The sequence below is a fragment of the Acanthaster planci genome, linkage group LG08 (assembly GCF_054643075.1).
Source record: "Acanthaster planci isolate LZ-2023a linkage group LG08, COTS_SCS, whole genome shotgun sequence".
Lineage (NCBI taxonomy): Eukaryota > Metazoa > Echinodermata > Asteroidea > Valvatida > Acanthasteridae > Acanthaster > Acanthaster planci.
Genome location: NC_141784.1, coordinates 5655462 through 5678384, shown reverse-complemented (window position 1 = coordinate 5678384; position 22923 = coordinate 5655462). Strand labels below are relative to the sequence as shown.

The 22923-nt window shown below is 41.5% G+C and overlaps 4 protein-coding genes across 16 annotated transcripts in view; 2 read left to right on the top strand and 2 right to left on the bottom strand.

The window, feature by feature from the left end:
- LOC110974542 (protein KTI12 homolog) overlaps positions 1-22923 on the bottom strand; it is an 87203-nt gene that overhangs the window by 3300 nt on the left and 60980 nt on the right. The gene's annotated exons all lie outside the window — the stretch shown is intronic.
- The window catches only part of LOC110974538 (U4/U6 small nuclear ribonucleoprotein Prp3-like), a 104713-nt gene that overhangs the window by 22038 nt on the left and 59752 nt on the right, over positions 1-22923 (top strand). The window lies entirely within an intron of this gene.
- Positions 1399-16744, bottom strand: LOC110974540 (deoxyuridine 5'-triphosphate nucleotidohydrolase-like). The gene is made up of 6 exons (XM_022226265.2): positions 16728-16744; positions 12500-12909; positions 10675-10811; positions 5629-5703; positions 3500-3576; positions 1399-2869 (listed from the first exon to the last, which is right to left on the bottom strand). The coding sequence occupies exons 2-6, from the start codon at positions 12844-12846 to the stop codon at positions 2813-2815; spliced, it is 693 nt and encodes a 230-aa protein (XP_022081957.2). The 5' UTR covers positions 12847-12909; positions 16728-16744; the 3' UTR covers positions 1399-2812.
- The window catches only part of LOC147798321 (protein KTI12 homolog), a 33844-nt gene continuing 22397 nt past the window's right edge, over positions 11477-22923 (top strand). Inside the window, exons 1-2 of one of the 5 annotated variants that reach the window (XM_087140022.1) lie at positions 11477-11605; positions 16632-16809. In XM_087140022.1, the coding sequence (XP_086996148.1) occupies positions 16656-16809 (154 nt within the window). In that variant the 5' untranslated portion in view covers positions 11477-11605; positions 16632-16655. Of the gene's footprint in view, positions 11606-12840; positions 13237-16631; positions 16810-22923 lie in introns of those variants that run through there. The other 4 variants (XM_087140019.1, XM_087140020.1, XM_087140017.1 and 1 more) reach the window with 4 other exon arrangements.

The window sequence follows — 22923 nt, the reverse complement described above, 5'->3', positions numbered from 1 at the left end:
CTCAGTGAGTACAAATTACAATTACTACTCCGGAGGGAAAAACAAAAACAAAGCTGAACTTGCGACAGAGGAAACTTTATGTGCTGGCATGCATTTTTTTTGTTGAGCATGGCGACCGTGAAATATTTGCCCAAAACTGGGCTGAGCTAGAGGCTTTGGCTTCTTCCGACAGTCCTGGCCACGGCCTTCCGGTGATCGCTTTCGGGGCCTAGGACGAGTCTGTTTTGTGCAAATATCATGGACCAATTCACTCAAAATAAAAAATGGATTGACGACAGGACAATAATTTAAATTTTGTCTGAGAAACTCCAGCAATGTTGGCTAGCCCTGAACTTTGATTTTACGGTTCCAACAGGGCTTGAATTAGTTAGGGGCAAGTTGGCAACATTTGCTGTAGCTTCTGCCACATGTACACTACGGTACGGACGGTGCATATATTTTGATGTCCTACGCGTATACGTGCCAGCTACCGACAAGCAGTGCGCCCTCTACATCTATTATCCCCACGTCCATCTATGGGTCCAGCCCACTAATTCAAGCCCCATTGAAAACAGTGTAAAATCAGCACCGTTCAGGGCCCAATAGCATGCACGCCAACATCCCTTAGATTTCTGAAACACAAATGAAATTTTTGTCTGGTCACTTATCTTTCTATTTCTTTTCAATTTTTTGTGGGTTAACCAATTACATTTTTAATTATTCCCACAAAACAAAATCCCCCCCAAAAAGTGATTTTTCCGAAGTCTGATTGCAGCCATTTTTCAAGTGGCAACCCTCAACTTTCTGGGGCACTTAGGACCATTTTTCAACCGTAGTTTTCAGCCCTTCTGCCCTCATATGAAAGCTCAAAGACCCAGGGAGTTGATCCTGGCAACGATTTACACAATCTCACCATTTTGGGGGCCAAACAATCTCCTTTTGCAAAAGATACTGTGGGTGGGGGCACTTTTAATGCTAATGAGCTGGTCAGAAATTCTCACTTGAATTAGTGGACTGCACCCATGAGCTCTCTCTGCAAGTTACCATTTCAAGCAGATTAGCACAACTGAACACATCATAAAGAGCACCTCTAAAAAAGTTTTCGCAGATTTTATCTGTTCAGTGTCATTTATCTTCAGAGCTCAACTACAACAAGCTAAAACTGCTGTTTTCTGTTCATGCCAAGATGCGAATTCTGAATGTAAATTGCGTCATTCGCAGAAAACCAAGAAAACGAGGGAACCTTCGCCCTGTGTTCGTGGTGGATAAACCTTCTATATGCTGAATAAATATTTACTTGAATAGATAAAATCAGAGAAACATGTTTTCCTTAGAGGTGCTCTTTAAATAGAGCGCCATATTTAAGATACAGACTGCCAGGAACATCTTTAACAAAAATTCTACAATAAAACATTGAAATCCGCGACTTAATTTTTATTTTTGAAAGTTGCTCAATATTTGGCTTTGTGTGGCGGTGATGGGGGAATCAAACAATAAAGATTTCAAGGAAATTTGTGTCGCATATTAAAATCAAAGTAATTTCTAACAAATACAGCCTGGCTGGAAAGACCACAAAGTTTGACATTTTGGCTAAAAAAAATCAAGAACATTTTGGCTTTTCAAAAATTTCCAGGGACCTGGGAATTCAGCAGTCCTTTAAGAAAAAATGGGGGTAACAGTGGGTATCATTAAGTGGAATTTAAATCGTTTCAGAAACAAGTGGATAAATCCAAACCAAGTCAGGAAAAAATTAAGCCCATAATTTACATTTATTTAGAGTTCGCAAAAAGTCAAGGAAACAAAATACAGAGTTTGTACAAAAAGCCAAATACTTGGAATGAATGGCACCTGAATACTTGAGACAAAAGTGTTATGGTTGAGTGCTCGTAACCAACCAAAAAATTGATTCAGTTTTAATGTTTGAAAACAATCTAAAAAAATCACCATGTAGAATTATCCATATGAATAATGCTCAAATTATTGTGCAGCTTACTGTTTCATGCACAGCAAAATGTATTCCTATTTTCAGACAAGCTAGACTCGAAGCCACTTTCTGTGTGTACAGTTGAACACAAATGAAAGCACCTTTAACAAAAGGCCATATTTATAACAAGGACAATTTTAGGTACAGCGTCTCTGGTTTTCACTAAACATGTACAAGGTAACTGCATGTATTATGACAAAGAAATTTGTGAAGTCCCAAGGACTTTAATATGACAGTGCTCCACTGTAATTACAAGATATCACGTTGGCAAAAAAAATTGAGTGACTGTTAAACCAGAGAATTCACTTTGGTCCCAAATTTTTCCCCCCCCCGCTCCATGAGACCTAACGGTTACTGAGGGTGGGGTAGGGGTGGGGTAAGATAGGAGAAGATTAAAGGACTTTCCAAATTCCAGTGTTTGTGCTCAGCCTCCGAATACATGTAGCACCAGAAAACTTGAATCATTAGGTTTTGTATTTCCTTCTAAATTTCTCTGTATCCTTTCCCATAGTACTGACATTACAGCAAAGACTGACACCTGAAAGAATGAACGGCTTTCGTAATGCCCATATTTAAATTTTGCCGCATTCAAAGTTTCAGACACTCCTTAAAATACATTAAGAGAAGGGATATAGTGATGCATAACAGTAGTGGATCTACACTGTAGGTTCCTGAAAATACAGAAAAAAATAAAGGGACAGAGGGGACCAGCCATGGCCCTGTATTTTCCAGTACTTTAGTGAACCTTAATCCCCCCGTGCAAATAAATCTTCTGTACCAGCTATGTACACTTGCCGTGTTAGGTCTACGTGTTTTAGAGTTGAACAGTTGAACATGCAGTGGACAAGCTCATTTGGTCCCTGTTGAACCATACCCACTGCTTCCACGTTCAGTCTTGGTTAGTTCCTGTGGAAAACAATCAAAAGAAGAAAGGTGACATTTATCAAAAAGAGACGAGGTAGAAAAAAACAAATGACACCAAGCCTCCAAATAACGCAGACATTGCTAACACCACGTTTTGACAATTGCAGTTTACATGTACAAGTTGTAATAGACACACTCCCTTTCAATTGAGTTCTTTCACAAAATCCATCCCTGATAGCCAAAAATGACAATCACTTTAGTTTCAAAACAATCTCGATTGGTTGTAAAACAATTCATACAAGCAGCTTTATACATGGAACGAAATTTTTGACAGCATTTACCATTTTGGATATTGGAAAGCTACAGACAGACTGATCTGAGAAAATCTCAGGAATGACTGCAGTGGCACCTCACTCACAAGTATTCTTATTCTCGACTCGCATGTGCTTAGGGCAATTGAGACATCCTATTGGTCAAGGAGGAATGTAACAGGTGCATATCACCTGTCTGCAAGCACTGTGCCACCACAGTGATCTCCTTTAATTCTGGTTGACAAATTACACTATGCACTACTAACACTGACCAATTAAAAAAACAAATGAAATCAATACAGTGTACTGCAATAATAATATGAGTCTGCCTTGAAGCAGAAAGCAAATAAAACATGCTCACTTCTTCTTCCACTTCTTCTATCTCTGGATAGAATATTCTCTCGCATATTAGTTGTGCGATGCGCATTCCCTTCTCCACTGAAACAAAACACGACATGAAGACTGAGAAATAATTCACATATTCACAAAAATTGTAGATTCAAATCTGGCATTTCTTGACTGGTTGTCCAAACTAACAAGTATGGGTTAGGGTTGTGACAAACATCCAAATATTTGACGGATTATCGAATATTCGACTATTTCTTTTTTAAATTCAAATATTCAAATACAATATTCATGAAAAAGAATTTTATTTTTTTTCATGATAAAAATGGCACTTTAAATGCTTGTTTCAAGCAGATTCCGGACACTTTAAGGCAGCTGACATGCTCTACAGTCCAATGTAGAATCGTCACGCTCATTTGCAAAAGGTTAAGATCACCTGAAATTTTATTGGACTTTCTGTCACTGGCCCTGCATTACACTGTCTCATTGAATAATTACTTAACATGTTTTTACAGTGATGGACAGTGTTGTGCTATATACCCCATTTGAATGATTTTTTTGCAAAGGCAGGTCTTGTACGACACTTTGTAATGCAGATGGGTAAAAAAGCCAGTCTAAGTAATCAGAAATAAAGGAGGGCATACTAAATATTAGACTGTTAACATTTCAAATTTTTCACAACTTTTCCAGGCCGCAGGAACCCTGCAAATCGTGGATGTGTTTTGTTTCAAAATCAAATTGGGATTAAACTAGAACGGCAAAGCCGCCTGGCTTGCTGCTTGCTATGAATTTGAATTTCTTTCTTGTAATAACAGGAAAGAGACATCCAAGTTATACAAATATGGTTACTAAATCAAACAAGTAAATACTAACAAAGCTTCATCAAATTATTTTTACAAGGTTAGTTGACATACCACTGCAATACAGATGTACAAGTTATTTTATCGACCTTATCAATACAATTCATTGTACTTTAGGAGAAAAAAACTTAGTCAGTGCTGTGTGCAGACTGTGCGTTGAAAGGCGCCTGTCATTTAAAAGTAAATCAACAAAGACCACCACCAAGGGAGATACAGGCACAAAGGCTTCACAGTTCTTTACAGGAGAGAGGAATGCCTATAGAATGTGGATCCAGTGCAGTCAGACTAGACCTGGATGATTATATAAGCAGTGCATTTGTGAGTTTGATGGATGGTGCATGATTAAAATTCCTCTTAAGTACAGTTTTGCACTTTGTATGCAGTCCCATCATCCTATTCATCTCCTACTCCACCCCTGCCCATCATTCCTATTTCCCTTGACTTCTTACTCTGGCTGTCCCATCATCCCACTAATCCAGCCCCAACCATTACACCAACCTTATCCAGCATTTCATCCACTTTCTACATACCTGTACTTTGTCCCCATGATCCTCCTCCTACAGATACCCTTCCCCCCAAACAAAAAAACTAATCTGTCACTGGGAGTCCCCCCCTTACATTTTCCCCACATACTGTACATGTACATTTGTATGTGTCTGAACACTGCCTATACATACATAAATGTATGAACATTACAGGAGTGCTCAGTACATGTACATATGTACTCTATATGTACTACAGGGCAAGTACACAATACGACTCAAAATTTTAACATTCAACTTTTATAATTTTTTCATAAAATCCATAAGTTTCTAAGCATTAATGCCATATGAGACTATTTAAATACGATGGAATTCCAAGAAGAAGCAAACAAGCACTCAATGGCACATTTAAACACCTATGGACCTGCAAGGAAAAACTTCAACATTTGAGGGCGGACGGCAGAATGACAGAAATCAATATTACATAGGCTCGCACTTGCTTCGCAGTTCACCAAAAAGAAGTTCTCAAAAAAACAAAACACATCTTTCTTGGAACAGGACAGGCAAAGAAATCACTGAAAAGGTAAACAAAATTACGTTGAAAAGAGTATCCTCAAGACCATCAAGAAAAGCCTACCCTACCAATCTTCCAAGGGTTTTCATGCAAAAATAAGATTACAGAATGCAAATCAAGCAACATGCAAAAAGTAAATAACCATGAACAAAGAACAAAAATGACAAAAGTAACAAATAAAAACACACATGAAAAAATTTAAGGGAACCAAATGGAACACCAGACTAACCTTTGAAGTCTGTCTTGCTAAGATTGAACATCACAACACCCACATTACCACGATAGTCCCTGTCAATTACACCAGCTGAAACAAAATGTTTGGATTTCAGTTTAGGAACCCTGTAGGCAACAGAAGACATGCCACCCATATAATGCACTCCACATGTGATGCCTGGTTCTTCAACACTACAGTTACTATAAAAAAAACCTTTGAATCTCTTCCGTCAACCAGGTTTTAAATGATATTCATAAATACCTCAGTTTCCCTATTCAACAACATGCAACTTGACGGCGTATTAAGATTTGACAATGCCTGCTGTGTAAAAAATGCTCCCCCCCACCTGGATACGAGATAGTTTAATCCATCCCTATTGGTCGAGAGTCTGAACACGCCATGCCCGTGCCAAGTCCACATATGGAGATTCTTCTGGACAACTAGCACAAGGAATGTACCATAAAATGGACGGGCTTTTTGGGAAAAAGTAAAATTCTATCACAAAATCATTGGAAATCCATCAAATATTGACTTCTTTTGACTCTCTGTGTACAAGGGTATTTATGAATAGAAATAAATACATGTATGTGCTTGGTCAGTCACTGGCTCAGGAGAATGAAAGCTTAGTTGCGTCCATGCTCCTGAGCTAGTCTTAAATGCACGTTTAAGCCAAGCACATATTTATTCCCTTACAAATGTTCTGATAATTAAACCCTTAGTGATGGTCATTTTGTTGGATTTCATTTTTTAAAACTGCATGTATGAACAAGACACTGCTTTGGCTGTAATGAGATCCCGTCACTATACAGTCAACTCTCGTTAATACGACGGCCTTGGGACTTACTAAATTAGCTCGTATTATCCGGACCTCGCCTTACGCGAAAGTTGCCCTCCTGCTTGACGTATGTATCACCAATTGACCGTACATAAAGCGTACACGTGTACAACTACAAGTGTGCATAACTTTTTGTTTAAAGGCACATAGTATCGTTTTGTTGCATGAATTTGATTTTAAACAGTGAGATACAGTTTAATGAATGAAGACTTGCAATAAAGAACAATTACAAAATGTAAGAATGCAGTAAGTGGAATTTCCAACCAGTCATGTCGATTCGGAGTGACACGTCCCCGGCCCCGCATGCCGTGATGAGATCCACACGCACGCATGTAAAGTAAATACATTAACATTTTAGTTGGTAACCAACACCACAACTGCGCTTGTAGCACATAAAAATGTGAGGAAACCAGCTATTGGTGGCCAGGGTTCGAAATTCACGATGGCCACGACAGCCAGTGCCGTCGATGCCCTTTTACTCGTCGTGATGCCCCTCGGAAAATTGCATTGTCCACGGCCACTTTTGCTGTGCCCTATGCACACTTTGGCCGTTGTGCCCTGTCCAGTGAGTTGTCAAAATAGTTAACAATAAATTCAGCCCAGCGCTAGCGCTCACCAGCCGCGCCAGTCGGCGAGACCATACCACGAGCGATCAGGCTTGCATAGCCCGCACGGTAAACGGCCACATTGCCTTCACTCACGCAAATGCGTATTCACAAAATTTCTTAAGCAGCGAGCTGTTACTATAGTTATACACACCCCCTGCGTTACAGGCCAAGCCACGTGTGCACTACATGGACCGTCGAGAGGGGGTAGCGTTGACTTTTCAACTTCATGTAGCAATGAACATCGTGCGTGATAGCAAGCACAGACCCGCACCCTTACGGATTGCTAAGCGCGGTGTCCCATAATGCATTGCTGCATATACCGCTATTGCACACTTTCGCCTTGATCCGCTGCACGTGCGCAAGCACAAACTCGTACCCTTATGGATACGTGTAGCTAATCGGAGTGTCATATAATGCATTGTTGCATATACAAGTACTTGTACCACAAGTGCATTCCGCATCGATCCGCGTATAGTACATGCTTCAAGGGCCACGGACCAGCCATGTGGAATCGAAGTTTACCTATCACTACTGGCCCGCTTTCAGTTTGTACAACACACGACAATGCCTCGGAAACAACGTTTGAAACGTTCCTTTTTAAAGGGAACTCTGCAACTCGGCTAAAAACTGCAAGAAATTGGACTTTTTTTATGCATGGGTAAGTGGTGGTGTCACCGTGTTTAGCTCTGAGATTGGCAATGTTGACGGCACCGTGATTTCCCTAAATCTGTTCCGGGTGAAGATGCGGCCACGCCGGCAATGCAGGCGTCCAAATATATCTCCCGCCCGCATTGCTGGCAACAAACACATGATTGATAAAATAGCTTAGCGAAACCGTTGCTGTCACCTGCAAAATATCTAACTGTTACTGCTTTTTTTAAAATAAAACTTAGAATTTGGAAAAATATATACATTTTCATCAGTATTTGGTTTTAGCATTGGATTATTGTGTTTTTACCCAAATTTCACGTAATGCTAGAATGCTGATCATGTCTTTATCCTCCATTTAATATTGGTATTTATGACCATGTGACAGGCTCTCAACCAATAGTAATGGCTAAACTGGTTTGCATATGAAGTGCAGAAAATGATGGACTGGAAGAGTGACATTTTAATTTTTTTTTCCATCTTCAGTATTAAGAGGCCATCAGCTAAAAAGTAAAGGGTAAAAAAAGTAAAAGGGCAGCAGAACTTGTTAACCCTTAACCCTTATTGCTCTTGTTTTCATGTTAGGGCGAGAAGCCTAAGGGGATGGCAGGGTTCTTGGATACAATGTAGATTATTCAGCTGGTAACTTGAAAGTCTAAAAGTCAGCAAAAGGGATGCGCACACATCTTCAAGTGTAAGGAAAAAAAAAAATTAATTTGACGATCATTCATGTGCAACTCATGCCCTGTTCATAGAGGGTAACAATTCCTGGTGTTAGGTTTTGACTGCTTATTGGACATTTGCTCGAGTGTCAACTTTTTTACACAATAAAGCAAAGAATGCATTTTAAAGGTTGAACAGATTGTGTTTTGACAAATTTGCCTTTAGGCCCTTATCAATTTTCGACAATGGCCTCCGTGCCCATTTCATTTAGTGACCTTGGTGTCCCTGGAAATTTTGACTTCTCCAAGGCCAAAATGGCCTAGGCCTCTAAAAAACGAATTTCGAACCCTGGGTGGTGTGGAGAGCAGAGGGCGAATATCAGATTTTACTTTGGAAAGACATGTGGGTTTGGTTAAAAATGATTAGCGAGGGATACACTGTCTTCTTTAAAACTAGTGGTTGTTATTTTCTTAAACATTTTTGGACTGAAAAACATGGTTTTAATAATGATTTTCTTAAATTGAGAATTTATAGAAATGTCAAAATTGGAAGGGGTGGAGTTTTCATGTTCCAGTGGGAAGCAGGTAACGATTTTTAGACGGAGGGTGGGCAGTTTTTGGGCCGGGTGTTTGGTTACAGAACACAATATTTATTAGTTTCCTGGCGGGACTTTGGTCTTGGGGAATGGGGGGGGGATCAAACAAAATATTTCTTTTGTTCATGAATTTCCTAAATACCAGGCGGTACCAGAGCCACCACAGAGAATTTCTACGTTGGGTACGGGAACCACAAATGCCCACTGTTCGTCTCTCTTGGAGCACCCGACACAAACGGCTTGATTCATTGAGGGAAAACCGCAGCGCTGTTCTACTGTACACGCATAAATTACGGAAACGCCTTTCAAAATTGAATGGACTGGCTGACTGACAAGTTGCCCTCAAAAAAGCTTGTGCTTAATAGACAGATAACAATAGATTCGCACTCGGCCAGCGCACAGAAAATCCTTGTCTTAACCGAAATCTCGTAACATCTGAGCTCGTATTAAGCATTTTTCCCATCATAGGGACTGGGACTGGCAAATATGATCGTCTAAACCAGAGTGTCATCTTACCCGAGCTCGTATTACCGAGAGTTGACTGTACACAAGATAGTAAGATATACATGTACATAAGAAAATGTGTGCTTGGAGGTAGAGTTTAAAGAGGATAAAAACTATAGCATGTCATCCATTAAGATGCTTTCCTATCATCTCAATTTGTCTGTTACAAGCATGCACGGGAGAAATTATTTCAGAGAAAATGGAAAAGCTAGACAAACTTCATACAGAAATACTAAAAGCCACCCTAAACTTTTGTAAATACTGCCTCAGGTTGTTCATGGTTTGGGGTCGTAGATCAACTGACAGTGCTATTTATCTTGTTATTGTGGATGGTGGTACACAGTCATTGTTAGAATTTTGACACTGATACTGATCAAATATTGGCCGCTGGAGTCAGAGTTTGAGAGATCATGGCAACAGAACCTCAAGCAGGTATGCTAAGTGTTGAGGACAAAAAGGTGCTACATTTCAGGCATCCATTGCACTCAAAATTCACCAGGATTCCAAGCAGAACAGGACAGAGGAGGTCAGGGGTTCCTGAGAAATCATTTTTGATTGACAGGGGAAGAGGAAAAGATTGCATAAACAATGAAATCAAAACAGGTGAACAAATGTACACTCTTCTGAATACAATACAATCCCCCAAAACAAACAACCAAGACCAACATTTTAGAAAGATGCAAGCTGTTAAACTAAATTTTTGGAGGTGGTAAGAAGTATATGATCTTCAATTTGAAAGCATGTGAAAATATAGCCTGATTTTGAAATCTTAAAAACGAAATCTCAGTGAATTATCCTGTTTGTAAACCTCAGCATGGTAAAATTATGGTAAAATTTGAATCACCGATTGATGAAATATTAAACTAGATGTTGCATCAATTAATCACCACACAAAATGAGGAAAATTGTCGTAAATGTCACATCTGGTGAAAGTGCACTCCGAGTAATGCAGTTCGAACAGGAAAAATTTTACATTGTAATCTGGAGCGAAAAGGGCACTTTGCAGTCAAATACTTTTTAATGTAATACTGCTACATTTTTTCCCTTATCAATTCCTCCGGATTATAGCGAACTTTGTGAAAAATTCACCACAATGGAGACTAACACCTGGAACTCTGAAAACGATTAGACAACACAGATCCCCCAACCTTGTCAAGTGTTAAACTATAAAATCTTTCAGAATGCAAAATCTCACATAAACTACGTACCACCAACATCAATTTGATTGTTTCGGGCTAGCCCTGATCTCGGTGCCACTCTTCCATAGCAACCTTCAGGAAGTTCAATTTTAATGTCGGTCATCACCGTCTTTGTCCCATGGGAGGGAATAGTCACGTCCTCAGCACTGAGTAGAAGAATTGATCAGAAGTCATTAAAAAAACGAAACTCCAATGACTAAAATTCAGCATGTCCAAAGCTGCTGGGGGGAGGGCATTTCTCCTACCTTTCCCTCCCACCATCCATGCAAAACAGAAAATACGGTAAAAGAGTGAGGATGGAGGAAAGGTAAGAGAAAAAGTGAGAGAAATTAAAAAGGAAAGAGGAATATCACTAATTTCATGATTAGAAATATTAGTTTTGTTGCTTGGTGCTTTGCCCCAATAGAAAAGATCTTGCCCTATATCCTTAATACGTCTAATTCCTTTCGTTCACCCCAACCTACCAAAAATTCCCAAGCAAAAGAAAAACTTCTACCACTTTTGGATTTTGCTTGCCTAAATGTATGGATTCAAGTAATGTTTCTCAGATTACCCACTTTTATAAACACTGTGTGAAAGACTGTTTAAACTCTTACACTCGGGTCCATGAAAGAGATGCAATAAGCAACAAATTTGCTACATTTAAGTAGCACATCATAATCCTCAATGCAACCAAAAAATCACCAGTTACGTGTACGCAGAAAAAAGCACTATGCAAAAGCAAATGGTGATTGAAAAATAACAGTACTACAGTGCTACCCTGTACGAGACATGAGGCTGCCCCAGAAATAGAGATATGCCACTGCCTATTTGCAGGAAAACACCCCTAATCTAAAATGGTCAAACCCTGGCACACATAGAGGTTGAGAAAACGATGATTAACTACAATGGAATGGATTCCCCTGCAATGCATGGATTCCTGACATGAGATCTGCAAGTGGTGAGTAAAAAAAATTGAATTTATTATCCAGAATACAAAGTTCCTTGGTTCATGTGTTTGTGATCACCCTCCCTGACATGCCTGAACAGGGCTAAGTGTGGCCCACTTGCACTGTGATGCATTAACTATTGAGCACAAACCGGCCTACATGAAGCTACATGTATGCTCCTTGGTGTTACTCAACAGACATGAATCAAGAGGGACTGTGCACAATCCATGGTACATGTACAGTGTTACACTGGCCCTAAATGCAATGCCCTCCAAGGCAGGGATGCCTTTGACACATATAACGGTATATATATAACGGTATTTGTAATACCGTATACGATAATTTTGTTCTTTATGTTGGTTTCTAATTGTATAGGCCTAAGCGGGAATTTTTTTTGTTTTCTCATCGGAGGCTTTGGAGGATTTTTTTAAAGGGAAATAAAGTCCGAAATCTGTGGTAAGTTAGCGTGCTTGCGCAGTTGCAGTGCCAAAACGATAGAAAATGGGAGATGCGTTACGGCTGAGCTGCCGTAACAGCGGCCACTGCGTATTTTTAAACACAATCAACACAGTCATGACAGTCAGAATGGTCAGGGTTCAATTTCTGCATTCTTTCCAATCAGTGACAGAATAGGCCTAGGCCCTATTGTTAAAATACACCTCGTGGGCTTAATGTGATCATGGTGAGCAGGTGGTGAAGATTCTGGTTCCTACATGTAGATGGCAGATGGAAGGGGCCTCACCATCCTTGAAGTTTTATAATTTTGTCAAAAAAAAATTAAAAAAAATAAGGCTGTACAAAGTTGAAATTTTGAACTTCATTTTATGTCATTTCCCCCTTGTTTAATGGGCACAGGTGGGAATATAACACCGTTCAGTCATTTTATTCAATTAAGTTATACTTACTAGGCCCCAGAACATTCGAGGACCCACCTGTATAAATCATATCCGGCGGCGAATTCTGTCCCCTTCTTTGGAGGAGTTGCGTTCTCTGACAGCTTTGCATAACGCAGCACAGGAGGCACTACCGCTGTGTTGTTCGGCATATCTTCGTCGATTCTGGCACGTTTAGGGGACGGAGAGTAATCTGTCTCTTCGGCAGAGGCAGGCATTTGATCAGTGAATTCTGAAGTCGATGATACTGTAGCTGAATAGGTATTGTGAATCAATCCTCCGTACGGAAACGAAGTTTCGCGGGAAAAAATTGTATTTTGGCGCGAAACTCCCCATAATCCTCTTCTCATGCCAATCATTTTCCGGTGGGCGGAACTACAGCCACAGCTGTCTGAAGAGAGATCCTGACGGTCCGGAAACAACTGGAAGTGTGACAAATTTCGCAGTGATAAAAAAGTATAACACCTTTTGTATTTACTTAGTGCATTAACTATCATTTTGAAGATAGATATTCAGAGTAAACTGTCCACAACAAAGGTAAATAAATGTTCAAAGAAGGCTTTTAATCGTAACCGAGAGACGACCCGCTGAACTTCGACCATTTTCCCAATAACTAATTTACAGCGCCCTCCATTGTTAAGCCATTTGTGTACCATATGTGCGTACGTACGTACCGTGACGATGGCCTTAAAATCTAGTGGAGGAGAAAAACGTGTGTGAGACTAGACTGAGTGCTTGTCAGATTGCATGTATGTAGCTGAAACTGAATCATAAAGTCGGCAAAGCCTCGATCAGGAAACATCACACCAACTTAGCTAGCTGTTCCATGTATTCCATGGACCATAGTACCCCCCAGAACTGTGGGGTCCTACGTCCGCTCCGAACGTGGGGAGCGGAGCTGCGGACCCCATATGCAATCACACGTATGAAGCCAAACCACGGTTCACAACCATGCACAAGGCATGACATCTATGATGCTCAACCAACCACAAAAACTTCACGTGTGAAAATTAGGCTCCTATAACATTCGGGTTTTATTTTCCTGGAAAATAATCCCACCCTGTCCACAATTTCGACCCAGGATTCGAACCCACACCCCATTTACAGAAACCGTTAAAGCTGTAACCGCTTGACTATCGCAATTTACACAAGTTGGCGGTGTTTTTACTGTTGATATACCGATGAATGGATGCAACGTGAGTCTAATACACATTGGACATGTGCAATACAAACACAACCACTGTGGTTTGGCTTCGTACGTATGTTTGCATATATACATGTATCTCGTTCTAAGGGTAGGACCATGGAAGATTAAGACGCCCCCCCATGTATGGACCATTGCTCAAGAAAGCTTTGCTACTACTATGCTAGGGAGGCTAGGGCCTAATAAATTTTTCAAAATTTTTTTTCTGTTTTAATTTTGAAGTCATCTTGGAGAGGACTATTTTCACATAAATATAATGTAACGCAAAGAAAAATCGATTGGAAGTGGGGATGTGTAATGCAGAGCAAACTGTGATTATTTTGTTCACAAAAATGACAGTGGATTTTAACTGAATACCTCAAAAAATATACAAATGACAAACTAGAACAGGTTTAGATACTGTGGGATAGAAAATGAATAAGAACGTGAAAATAACTGAACAGGTTGACGAAAGAACAAGGTAAAAAGTGTAGGTCAAGCAACGTACATATAAACAGTACACTGATCAGACGAAAGAAGTGAAAGAAGTGCAAATTTTTGAAGGAGTTTGGGTACAAGTTAGAAAACCTGGTATCGTACCTACATGTACATGTAAAGGTGAATTGTAGTACTGTGAACTCATTCAAATTGTAAGAAAACTGAGCACATGTACTCATATCAAGCAAACGATGGGAGAAGTTAGAATGTGAATAAGTTGATTTTGGCCAAACCAGCAAGTGAAGCCATTTGTCATTTATGCATGTCCCTAGCTTTGCTCTTCCCCTACCCTGCCTGGCATGGGGTTTGTCAGCATGTTCAGCAAACGACGAATACCAGGTCCAGGTTCTGGGAGAACTTTTGCTTATGATATTTGGAAATTTCCAATTGTGAATCTCTAAATGTCGGTGAGCAAAGAGCTTGAGTTAATCAAGCTAAACTTGGTCCTTTTTTTTTGCCTTTGGTTTCGGCGGTATTGTAACCATGGTAACCAGGCTTGGCTTACAGTGTAGCTCCCTGCATTGTAAGTACACTGTACATGTAGGCTACCAGAGACAATGCCTTTGATAAATGCCCCTATTTAAAAAATCTGGAAAAGGTGTTTAATATTGTATAGGCCAATCAAATTAATTTGATCATTGGTCTTTTGTTTTCAATTTTTTTGTAAGATTAACCAATGACTTTTGAAGATACATGTATGATGATCACCCTGAAACACGTGTGTCGATGGAATTGAGATATGTAACTAATACTATGGATTAACTTTAGTGTCCTCCATCAGATTTAGCAGGGCAGGATGCCCCGTTAAATGGCTTTTCTTAAATTCTCTACTGTTGTTACAGTTATGTTCCATATGTACATGTAAGTACAGAGAAGTTTACCGCACTTTGTGGAATAAAGTTATGAGTTGCTAGCATCAGTATTCAACAGAAGAGTATTGCACTTGCAGTAGCGTTAGTGATCAAACCCAGACGCAGGCCGTGTCCGAAACGGGCTTCCAGAGCTACGACTAGGTCTATTGTCTATGTGTCTCCACGCATTTCCAATGGAGCGAAGACCTAGACTTAGCTCTAGACAAGAGATTCGGATGCAGCCTCAGTACTTGAGCACAAAATTCTGGACTGGTTTCAATTCCCTGCTCATATCATTTCACTTTGTTGCATCGGAAACCAGTTAACCTAAATTACAGTGTTCCCATAACATTTGAGGGTATTTTTATTTTAGTCATAACCCCATCCGCTCCGTGATGAGTTCCAATCAGTAAAAAAAGAACTGAATGCCCCAGAAAAACAATCTACTTTTGATGACCAAACCCGCTCCCAGTAACAATCTTGCCTTCATTCCAAGTTGTTAACACGAGCAAATGTGATTCAAGGAGTCGGAAGAAAGTGCCCAGGAAATGCATCAGATTGTACCACAGAGCATGTAGATGTAAATGTTCATGTACATGGGAGTTACATACATAGTAGTCCCATTCAACAATGCCACTATTGGATGTTGTGACTGGCAACTGCAAACTCCCAGGCTGTTTGGCCTTGGGGAGAGTTGACCTGTTGGATCTTGCTACACTGGAAAGGCAATCCACTTTGACAAATGATGCAGTCTGATGCGTCTGGTAGCATTTCTAGCCAAGAACTTGGAGGGTTAGCGTTAAGTCATGTGTATGTATCACATGTAAGATGACATCCATTATCATTTATAACAGGCTAATGTCACAATCCAAGAAATATTAAATTCAACATACTAACTTTCTGTTGCTAGTAATTTTTTTCAGTACTTAGGAGTGTTTTACATGTAGTTGGCCTACTGTGGCAGTGCAGCGGCATGACACCGCTAGATTTATGTGTGATAACTGCAAAAGTGATGACATGGGTGTGGTATTACCAAGTGCTTTTCACTCACTAACGTCTGTGAGTTGGCAAGCTGTTACAATGTAAATTGATACGGAACTGGCTCTATTGAATCAAGAGGATAATGCCAGAAATTTGTTTCTTCTAATAACCGCGCCATATGCTAATGTTCATGTAGAAGACTGATGTGAACAAAATGGTGTCAAATTTTCCTAAAATTTCATAAGCTCTCCCTCTTGAAGTGCGATTTACATATACATATGCATGTAGCAGTACAAATGCATTGTAAATAAAGTGTACATTAAACTGTGATCACTCTTCCCCCCTCGTTGATTGAGGGAGTGCTGGTTTTTTTCCATCATTTTCACGAGGTTACAAAACACACTCTTTAACTCCCCCTCTTAAAAGAAACTGTGAAAAACCTAACAATGGCCGATCGTCACTTTCCGAAGTTCAGGAATCATGACCCAAGAAATTATTTAATCCATTAAGTAAGTTACCTTTTTTTTGACTAGGACTATAGTTTTCATATTAGCATTAACTTGTAATTTTAATAAACCATCATGGATTGATTGCTTGATAGATTGATCACCGTTGTTTTTGTCGTTCACAGACGGGTAAGCTTCATGAAGGAATCATGCCATTTGTCTTGATCTGTGGACTGCCTAGCAGTGGGAAGACTTGCAGAAGCAAAGAGTTAGAAGCTTACCTTGTGTCCAACCACGGTGATCGGGAGGTAACAACGGTGGGAGATGATTATATTGGAGCAGACAGGAACACCGCTTATGCCGGTAAGTCGCAAAGTCTGTAAATTTATGCTAAGCTGGTGAACAGGTGTTTCCCAAAAATATACTGAAGCATTGGCTGTTTTCCAGTACTTGACTTTGTCTCTGTCTCGGGCTTTGTCTCTAAAATCAGTTCCCAATTATAGGCCTGGAGTGTTCAAATTAAAATGAACTTCTGTAATATTATTCTCTTTTTCATCTTATAAAAGGTTTCTGTGGCATTTATTGAACTTACTATTGAGACCACAACTTCAAAATCAGCTGATAAAAAAAAAAAAAGAAACAGGTGAAACCTGAGACTGAGGCAAAGCCGAGTATTGAAAAATAGCCATTGTTCACGAAATGCTTCTACTAATGAAAAGGTTAAGGATGAAGCTTGAAGGCTAGTCTAAAAACAATTCATCATCCCAACATGTCCTTGCCTTTCTGTGATAATAACGTGAACTTTTTCTCTTTATTTACAAACACAAGCAGACTTACGTGCAATGGGCTCACTGGTACTGAACAGAACTTTGTGTGTTCCAGTGCTTGCACAAGTATATTCACAGGTTTAACTTTAAAGGAGTAAGTTTTTGTGCTGCTGCCAAAGTAATGGGTGTTCAAATATTTACATTCTTTGTGGCTAAATTGCTGGTGACCTAGTATTTTTTGTTGTTTGGGATAAAAGGATGCTTTTTGTCTCATAAAAGAGAGCCCTTCATTTTGTTCAAATTTTCTGAGAGCTGTGGATGCTGACATCATCTACAGACGAGGAAGTGAAAGAGCCCAGGAGTTTGGCTTTTAGAATTAAAGAAAATTGGTGCCTTCAATACTAGAAATGGTCGATGTCTGTGAAAAAGGGTTTTGTTCATTTTTGGAGTGACCTCTGTGATCAACCCTGCGGTCGTGATGAGTTGAAGGCCGTATTAACCATGAAAAAAAAAAAAAATCTGAGCAGGTCATGTATGGCAACTTGTACGTGACAAACTCTTGGCAGTAGTAAACTGTCCTTGCTGTGGTGGGGCTCTCAGACTTCTTTTTCACGAGGGGGAAGGGCAGTGAGGCTGGGTAAGGCCAAACAAAAATATTGTTCTGTTTCTCAGCTGAAAATACGGTGGTTAGGGAGGAAATTTCTCAGGCTTTTTAAAAAAATACTGATTGATGGTGTATATGTACGTACATGTATGTAGCTAAGTGTTGCAGTCAACAGGTTAAAACAACGATGAGACAATTAGCAACTCTTTAACCCTTTCACTCCGGGAATCATCGATATTTCTAAAAATCCCTTCAGGTTCACGTTGTATGGATTGGGAAATAAGAAACGGGTCATTCCACGAAGTTCGGGCACAGCTTGTGACGGCGTTCCTTGTTACATCAGTTAAAATAAACATCTTTTTTCCTTGCATGTGGATTCTAAATTGACATTGTTCTAAATCTTGCTAGGTTCTTGTAGTGGTGTGCTTCATCTTTGCCGAATAATATGGCCTAATCTGTTTTAAAATGAAAATAATGGGCAATAAAAGTTACCGATGTAACTGAATTTCATGGAATGACCCAAATATAACCTTTTTGGCTGAAGCTCAGATTTGTTCATTCTAACCGTATCTGACAGGAAGTACCAAGTTTCACATTGTGATGTCACCACAAGTGATGATGCCATCGCGGTGTCACTTTATGTGGCACATCTGTTGTGAAGACAGCCTGCATAGCTGGCTTCAAGGTTGTTATAGGCAACTTTGACAGAAACAATGATTTAGAGTAATGATGTCATACTGTAGTACCGATTGCATCATGCAATCATCCCATTGTGCAGTTGTGCATGGATGTGCATACTATTGCCCAAGTTTGGACAAAGAGATTGGAATGTTAACGGACCAGTGCCGGTACTTCTGACAAATATCGTCACACTGTACATGTATGTAACGGTATTGTTCAAAGAATAAGGAGGTACAAGATTCACTATTTATGCGGTATTACCGGTATTCGTGAATCCAGTACCAAGGATATTCCTGGTACACTTCTGCTCCCTTGAGGGGGCTGCATGAGATATTTTGTGATGCGTGAATATGGTACTCAGAATATGATGGATGGGGTCTACAGCTAGTGTCATAACTTTTTGTGCACAAAATTGCAAGGGTAAATTCTGTCCTTGGGCACTGATGTCCAAAATTGGGGGGGGCAACATATGGTAAGAGGTTGGTTGCCTTGACATGCACCTTATCCTTTGGTAGCGAGGGCATGTTGACGGCACTCACTTGGTCTCACAGGCGGGACTCGGCATTTGGAGGCAGGATGCAGATAACGCCTGGCCAGCACCACTCTTACACAGTGACAAAAGTTCTTCAGAAGGATGACAACTGTGTACGATTCAAGTGTGAAGCTGCACCCTCTGATGTGTTTGAGAATCCTGCTAATGCTAACTGCTCGGTGGTGCCTTTCCAGTTCCCAGCATCTGTCTCCCCCAAGATTGCACCAACGAAGGTGAGACAAATCCCATTCGCATCATCTGGAGGAAACTACCAAAGTATGAAAAAGAACGTTCCCAAATAAATGGTACTGGAGGGAGGTTCCTTTTGGATGCTTTGGGGAAAAATCCTGACAGTCTCGCCTGTGTTGGCTGAGGATGAAGGCACCAAGATACTATGCCAAGTTTGGCATCAGATGGACTGTCGTAAATCCAGCCCCTGGTCAGTATTGAAGGTGCTTGTATCTCCAGAAGATATGGCAACAGCACCATCCCCTGATGATTGTAGCTCATGTTCCTCTAACCTGTGGAATGGACAATTCATCATTGTAACCATGGTAACAGGAAGCAGCTTCTTGGCTGAGATTGCCGTCACTTTCCTGCCTTTCTTTGCTCTCTGGTGACAAACTCAGAAGAAATGTGCTGCTCCTAAAAAGGATGAATCCAGTGACCCTCCACAAGAAGCACGATACATTGAACCATGTGATATTGACGTGAACCCACCTATTGATGAGGGCTTGTATCAGAACTTGGACATACTGGTTCCGGTCTGCGAGATAGTGATGAGAACACACACATGTACCGGTATGCATGTTGTAGAACTCCTAAGGTGTAGACTGGAAGTGCTGTTTGTTAAAAGAACTCAAGTAAACTTACTGTAAATTTTTCTTTAGTGAGAGAAGTAGAGAATTATTGGAACCAGGTTTTTGATGAATATTGGATGATGGGAGGGGGTGTATATAACGGCAACATACTTTCGTATTAGATACCAACTCATATCATGTACCAGCATACATTGTACATGTACGTTGCACGTTTACATGTGAAGACACGTACACGTACCTTGGGAACTGTACAAAAAGAAAGGAATTAGTTCTGTAGCTGAAGCTGAAGAATTGTGACACTGAACATGGTCATTTTAGTTGGAAGACAAAAGGCCTGAAGGCTACAGGTACTTGTTACTGTGACACTTTGGCAAAAATTTCCATGGATTAATTGGATTATTAGAAGAGAACAAAAATAAATCACAGAATGTTTTCCTTGGAGGCACTACACCATTGCTCATGGCTGTTTTCTTGGAGGCACTATACCATTGCTCATGGCTGTTTCCTTGGAGGCACTACACCGTTTCTCATGGCTGTGCAATTTCGCATTGCCATACAAACCCTGATGGTGGCAAAATTCTCTTATTGGCAAAGTGAGAATTGACGTCATGCATTTCCCTATAAATGTACATGTACATGTAGTTTTAAAGAATTGTATGCGGTAGGTACAATGTACACATACTGTATGCACATTGGCACTATGTAAACTGGAACAGGCTGAGAGTTGATCAACTTCAGTGTCATTTGGTCTTGACGAATAAATTTTCCTGAGAAGGAAGAGGATTTCTAAAATACATGAAATTGTTTTCTTAAATGTGAGCATTTTCACAAGTGAAAACAATGTTGAAAGAGGAAACTGATTTTGAAAAACGGTATGAAATAGATTTTGTAAACAAAAAGAGAAGAGCCACTGACCCCATTATGAAGCTAACCAGGATGTGGGAGTTTGGAAGTTGTGAGGTAATAATGGATGGAATGATGGGTGCAGGGACAGAGTAGGAGATGGATCAATGATGGGTGCATGGGTGGAGTAGGAGAGGGATGGGATGATGGATGGAGGGGCGGAGTAGGAGAGGGATGGGATGATTGATGTAGGGGCGTAGTAGGAGAGGGATGGGATGGTGGATGCAGGGGCGGAGTAGGAGAGGGATGGGATGATGGATGCAGGGGCGGAGTAGGAAAGGGATGGGATGATGGATGCAAGGGCGGAGTAGGAGAAGGTTTGGGATGATGGATGGAGGGGCGGAGTAGGAGAAGGATGGGGTGATGGATGCAGGGGCGGAGTAGGAGAGGGATGGGATGATGGATGCAGGGGCGGAGTAGGAAAGGGATGGGATGATGGATGCAGGGGCGGAATAGGAGAGGGATGGGATGATGGATGCAGGGGCGGAGTAGGAGAGGGATGGGATGATGGATGTAGGGGCGGAGTAGGAGAGGGATGGGATGATTGATGCAGGGGCGGAGTAGGAGAGGGATGGGATGATGGATGCAGGGGCGGAGTAGGAAAGGGATGGGATGATGGATGCAAGGGCGGAGTAGGAGAGGGATGGGATGATGGATGCAGGGGCGGAGTAGGAGAGGGATGGGATGATGGATGCAAGGGCGGAGTAGGAGAGGGATGGGATGATGGATGGAGGGGCGGAGTAGGAAAGGGATGGGATGATGGATGCAGGGGCGGAGTAGGAGAAGGTTTGGGATGATGGATGGAGGGGCGGAGTAGGAGAAGGATGGGATGATGGATGCAGGGGCGGAGTAGGAGAGGGATGGGATGATGGATGTAGGGGCGGAGTAGGAGAGGGATGGGATGATTGATGCAGGGGCGGAGTAGGAGAGGGATGGGATGATGGATGCAGGGGCAGAGTAGGAGAGGGATGGGATGATGGATGTAGGGGCGGAGTAGGAGAGGGATGGGATGATGGATGCTAGGGCGGAGTAGGAGAAGGTTTGGGATGATGGATGCAGGGGTGGAGTAGGAGAGGGATGGGATGATGGATGCAGGGGCGGAGTAGGAGAGGGATGGAATGATGGATGCAGGGGCAGAGTAGGAGAGGGATGGGATGATGGATGCGGGGGCGGAGTAGGAGAGGGATGGGATGATGGATGCAGGGGCCGAGTAGGAGAAGGTTTGGGATGATGGATGCAGGGGCGGAGTAGGAGAGGGATGGGATGATGGATGCAGGGGCGGAGTAGGAGAGGGATGGGAGGATGGATGCAGGGGCGGAGGAGGTGAGGGATGGGATGATGGATGCAGAGGCCGAGTAGGAGAGGGTTTGGAATGATGGATGCAGGGGCGGAGTAGGAGAGGGATGGGATGATGGATGCAAGGGCGGAGTAGGAGAGGGATGGGATGATGGATGCAGGGGCGGAGTAGGAAAGGGATGGGATGATGGATGCAGGGGCGGAGTAGGAGAGGGATGGGATGATGGATGCAGGGGCGGAGTAGGAGAGGGATGGGATGATGGATGCAGGGGCGGAGTAGGTGAGGGATGGGATGATGGATGCAGGGGCGGAGTAGGAGAGGGATGGGATGATGGATGCAAGGGCGGAGTAGGAGAGGGATGGGATGATGGATGTAGGGGCGGAGTAGGAGAGGGATGGGATGATGGATGCAGGGGCGGAGTAGGAAAGGGATGGGATGATGGATGCAGGGGCGGAGTAGGAGAGGGATGGGATGATGGATGCAGGGGCGGAGTAGGAGAGGGATGGGATGATAGGATGGGGCGTTGTTGAAGATGGATGGGATTATAGGATGGGGAGGGAGATACATGTAGATCTGATGATGGGGTCGAGATAGAATCTTTAGAATGCTAATCATTAAAAATTCATAATGCAGTCATGCACTCGGATAGTCTGAATTTCTTATTTAATTTAGCAGCGCAATTTGTAATTGGCATGGATATCTGTTATCATGAAGCACTTCTGTAGAAAAGAAATTTAGATTTGTATATATGTTCTAGTTTTCACTCAATTTAACAATCAAATAAAGCTCAAAAGAGCAGGAACTCATGACCTTTGCAAGGCTTACATGCTTTCATGAACTTTGAAAACTATGTTCCATCATGAGTTTCTTGT

Excerpts from the sequence above, each read along its gene's own strand:
- LOC110974540 (XM_022226265.2), bottom strand. The coding sequence starts at position 12,846 with ATGATTGGCATGAGAAGAGGATTATGGGGAGTTTCGCGCCAAAATACA. Across the intron at positions 5,704-10,674 it reads CAATCAAATTGATGTTGGTG|CTGGTGTAATTGACAGGGAC; the intron begins GTACGTAGTTTA and ends ATTTTGTTTCAG. Across the intron at positions 2,870-3,499 it reads TAGAAGAAGTGGAAGAAGAA|GAACTAACCAAGACTGAACG; the intron begins GTGAGCATGTTT and ends TGTTTTCCACAG.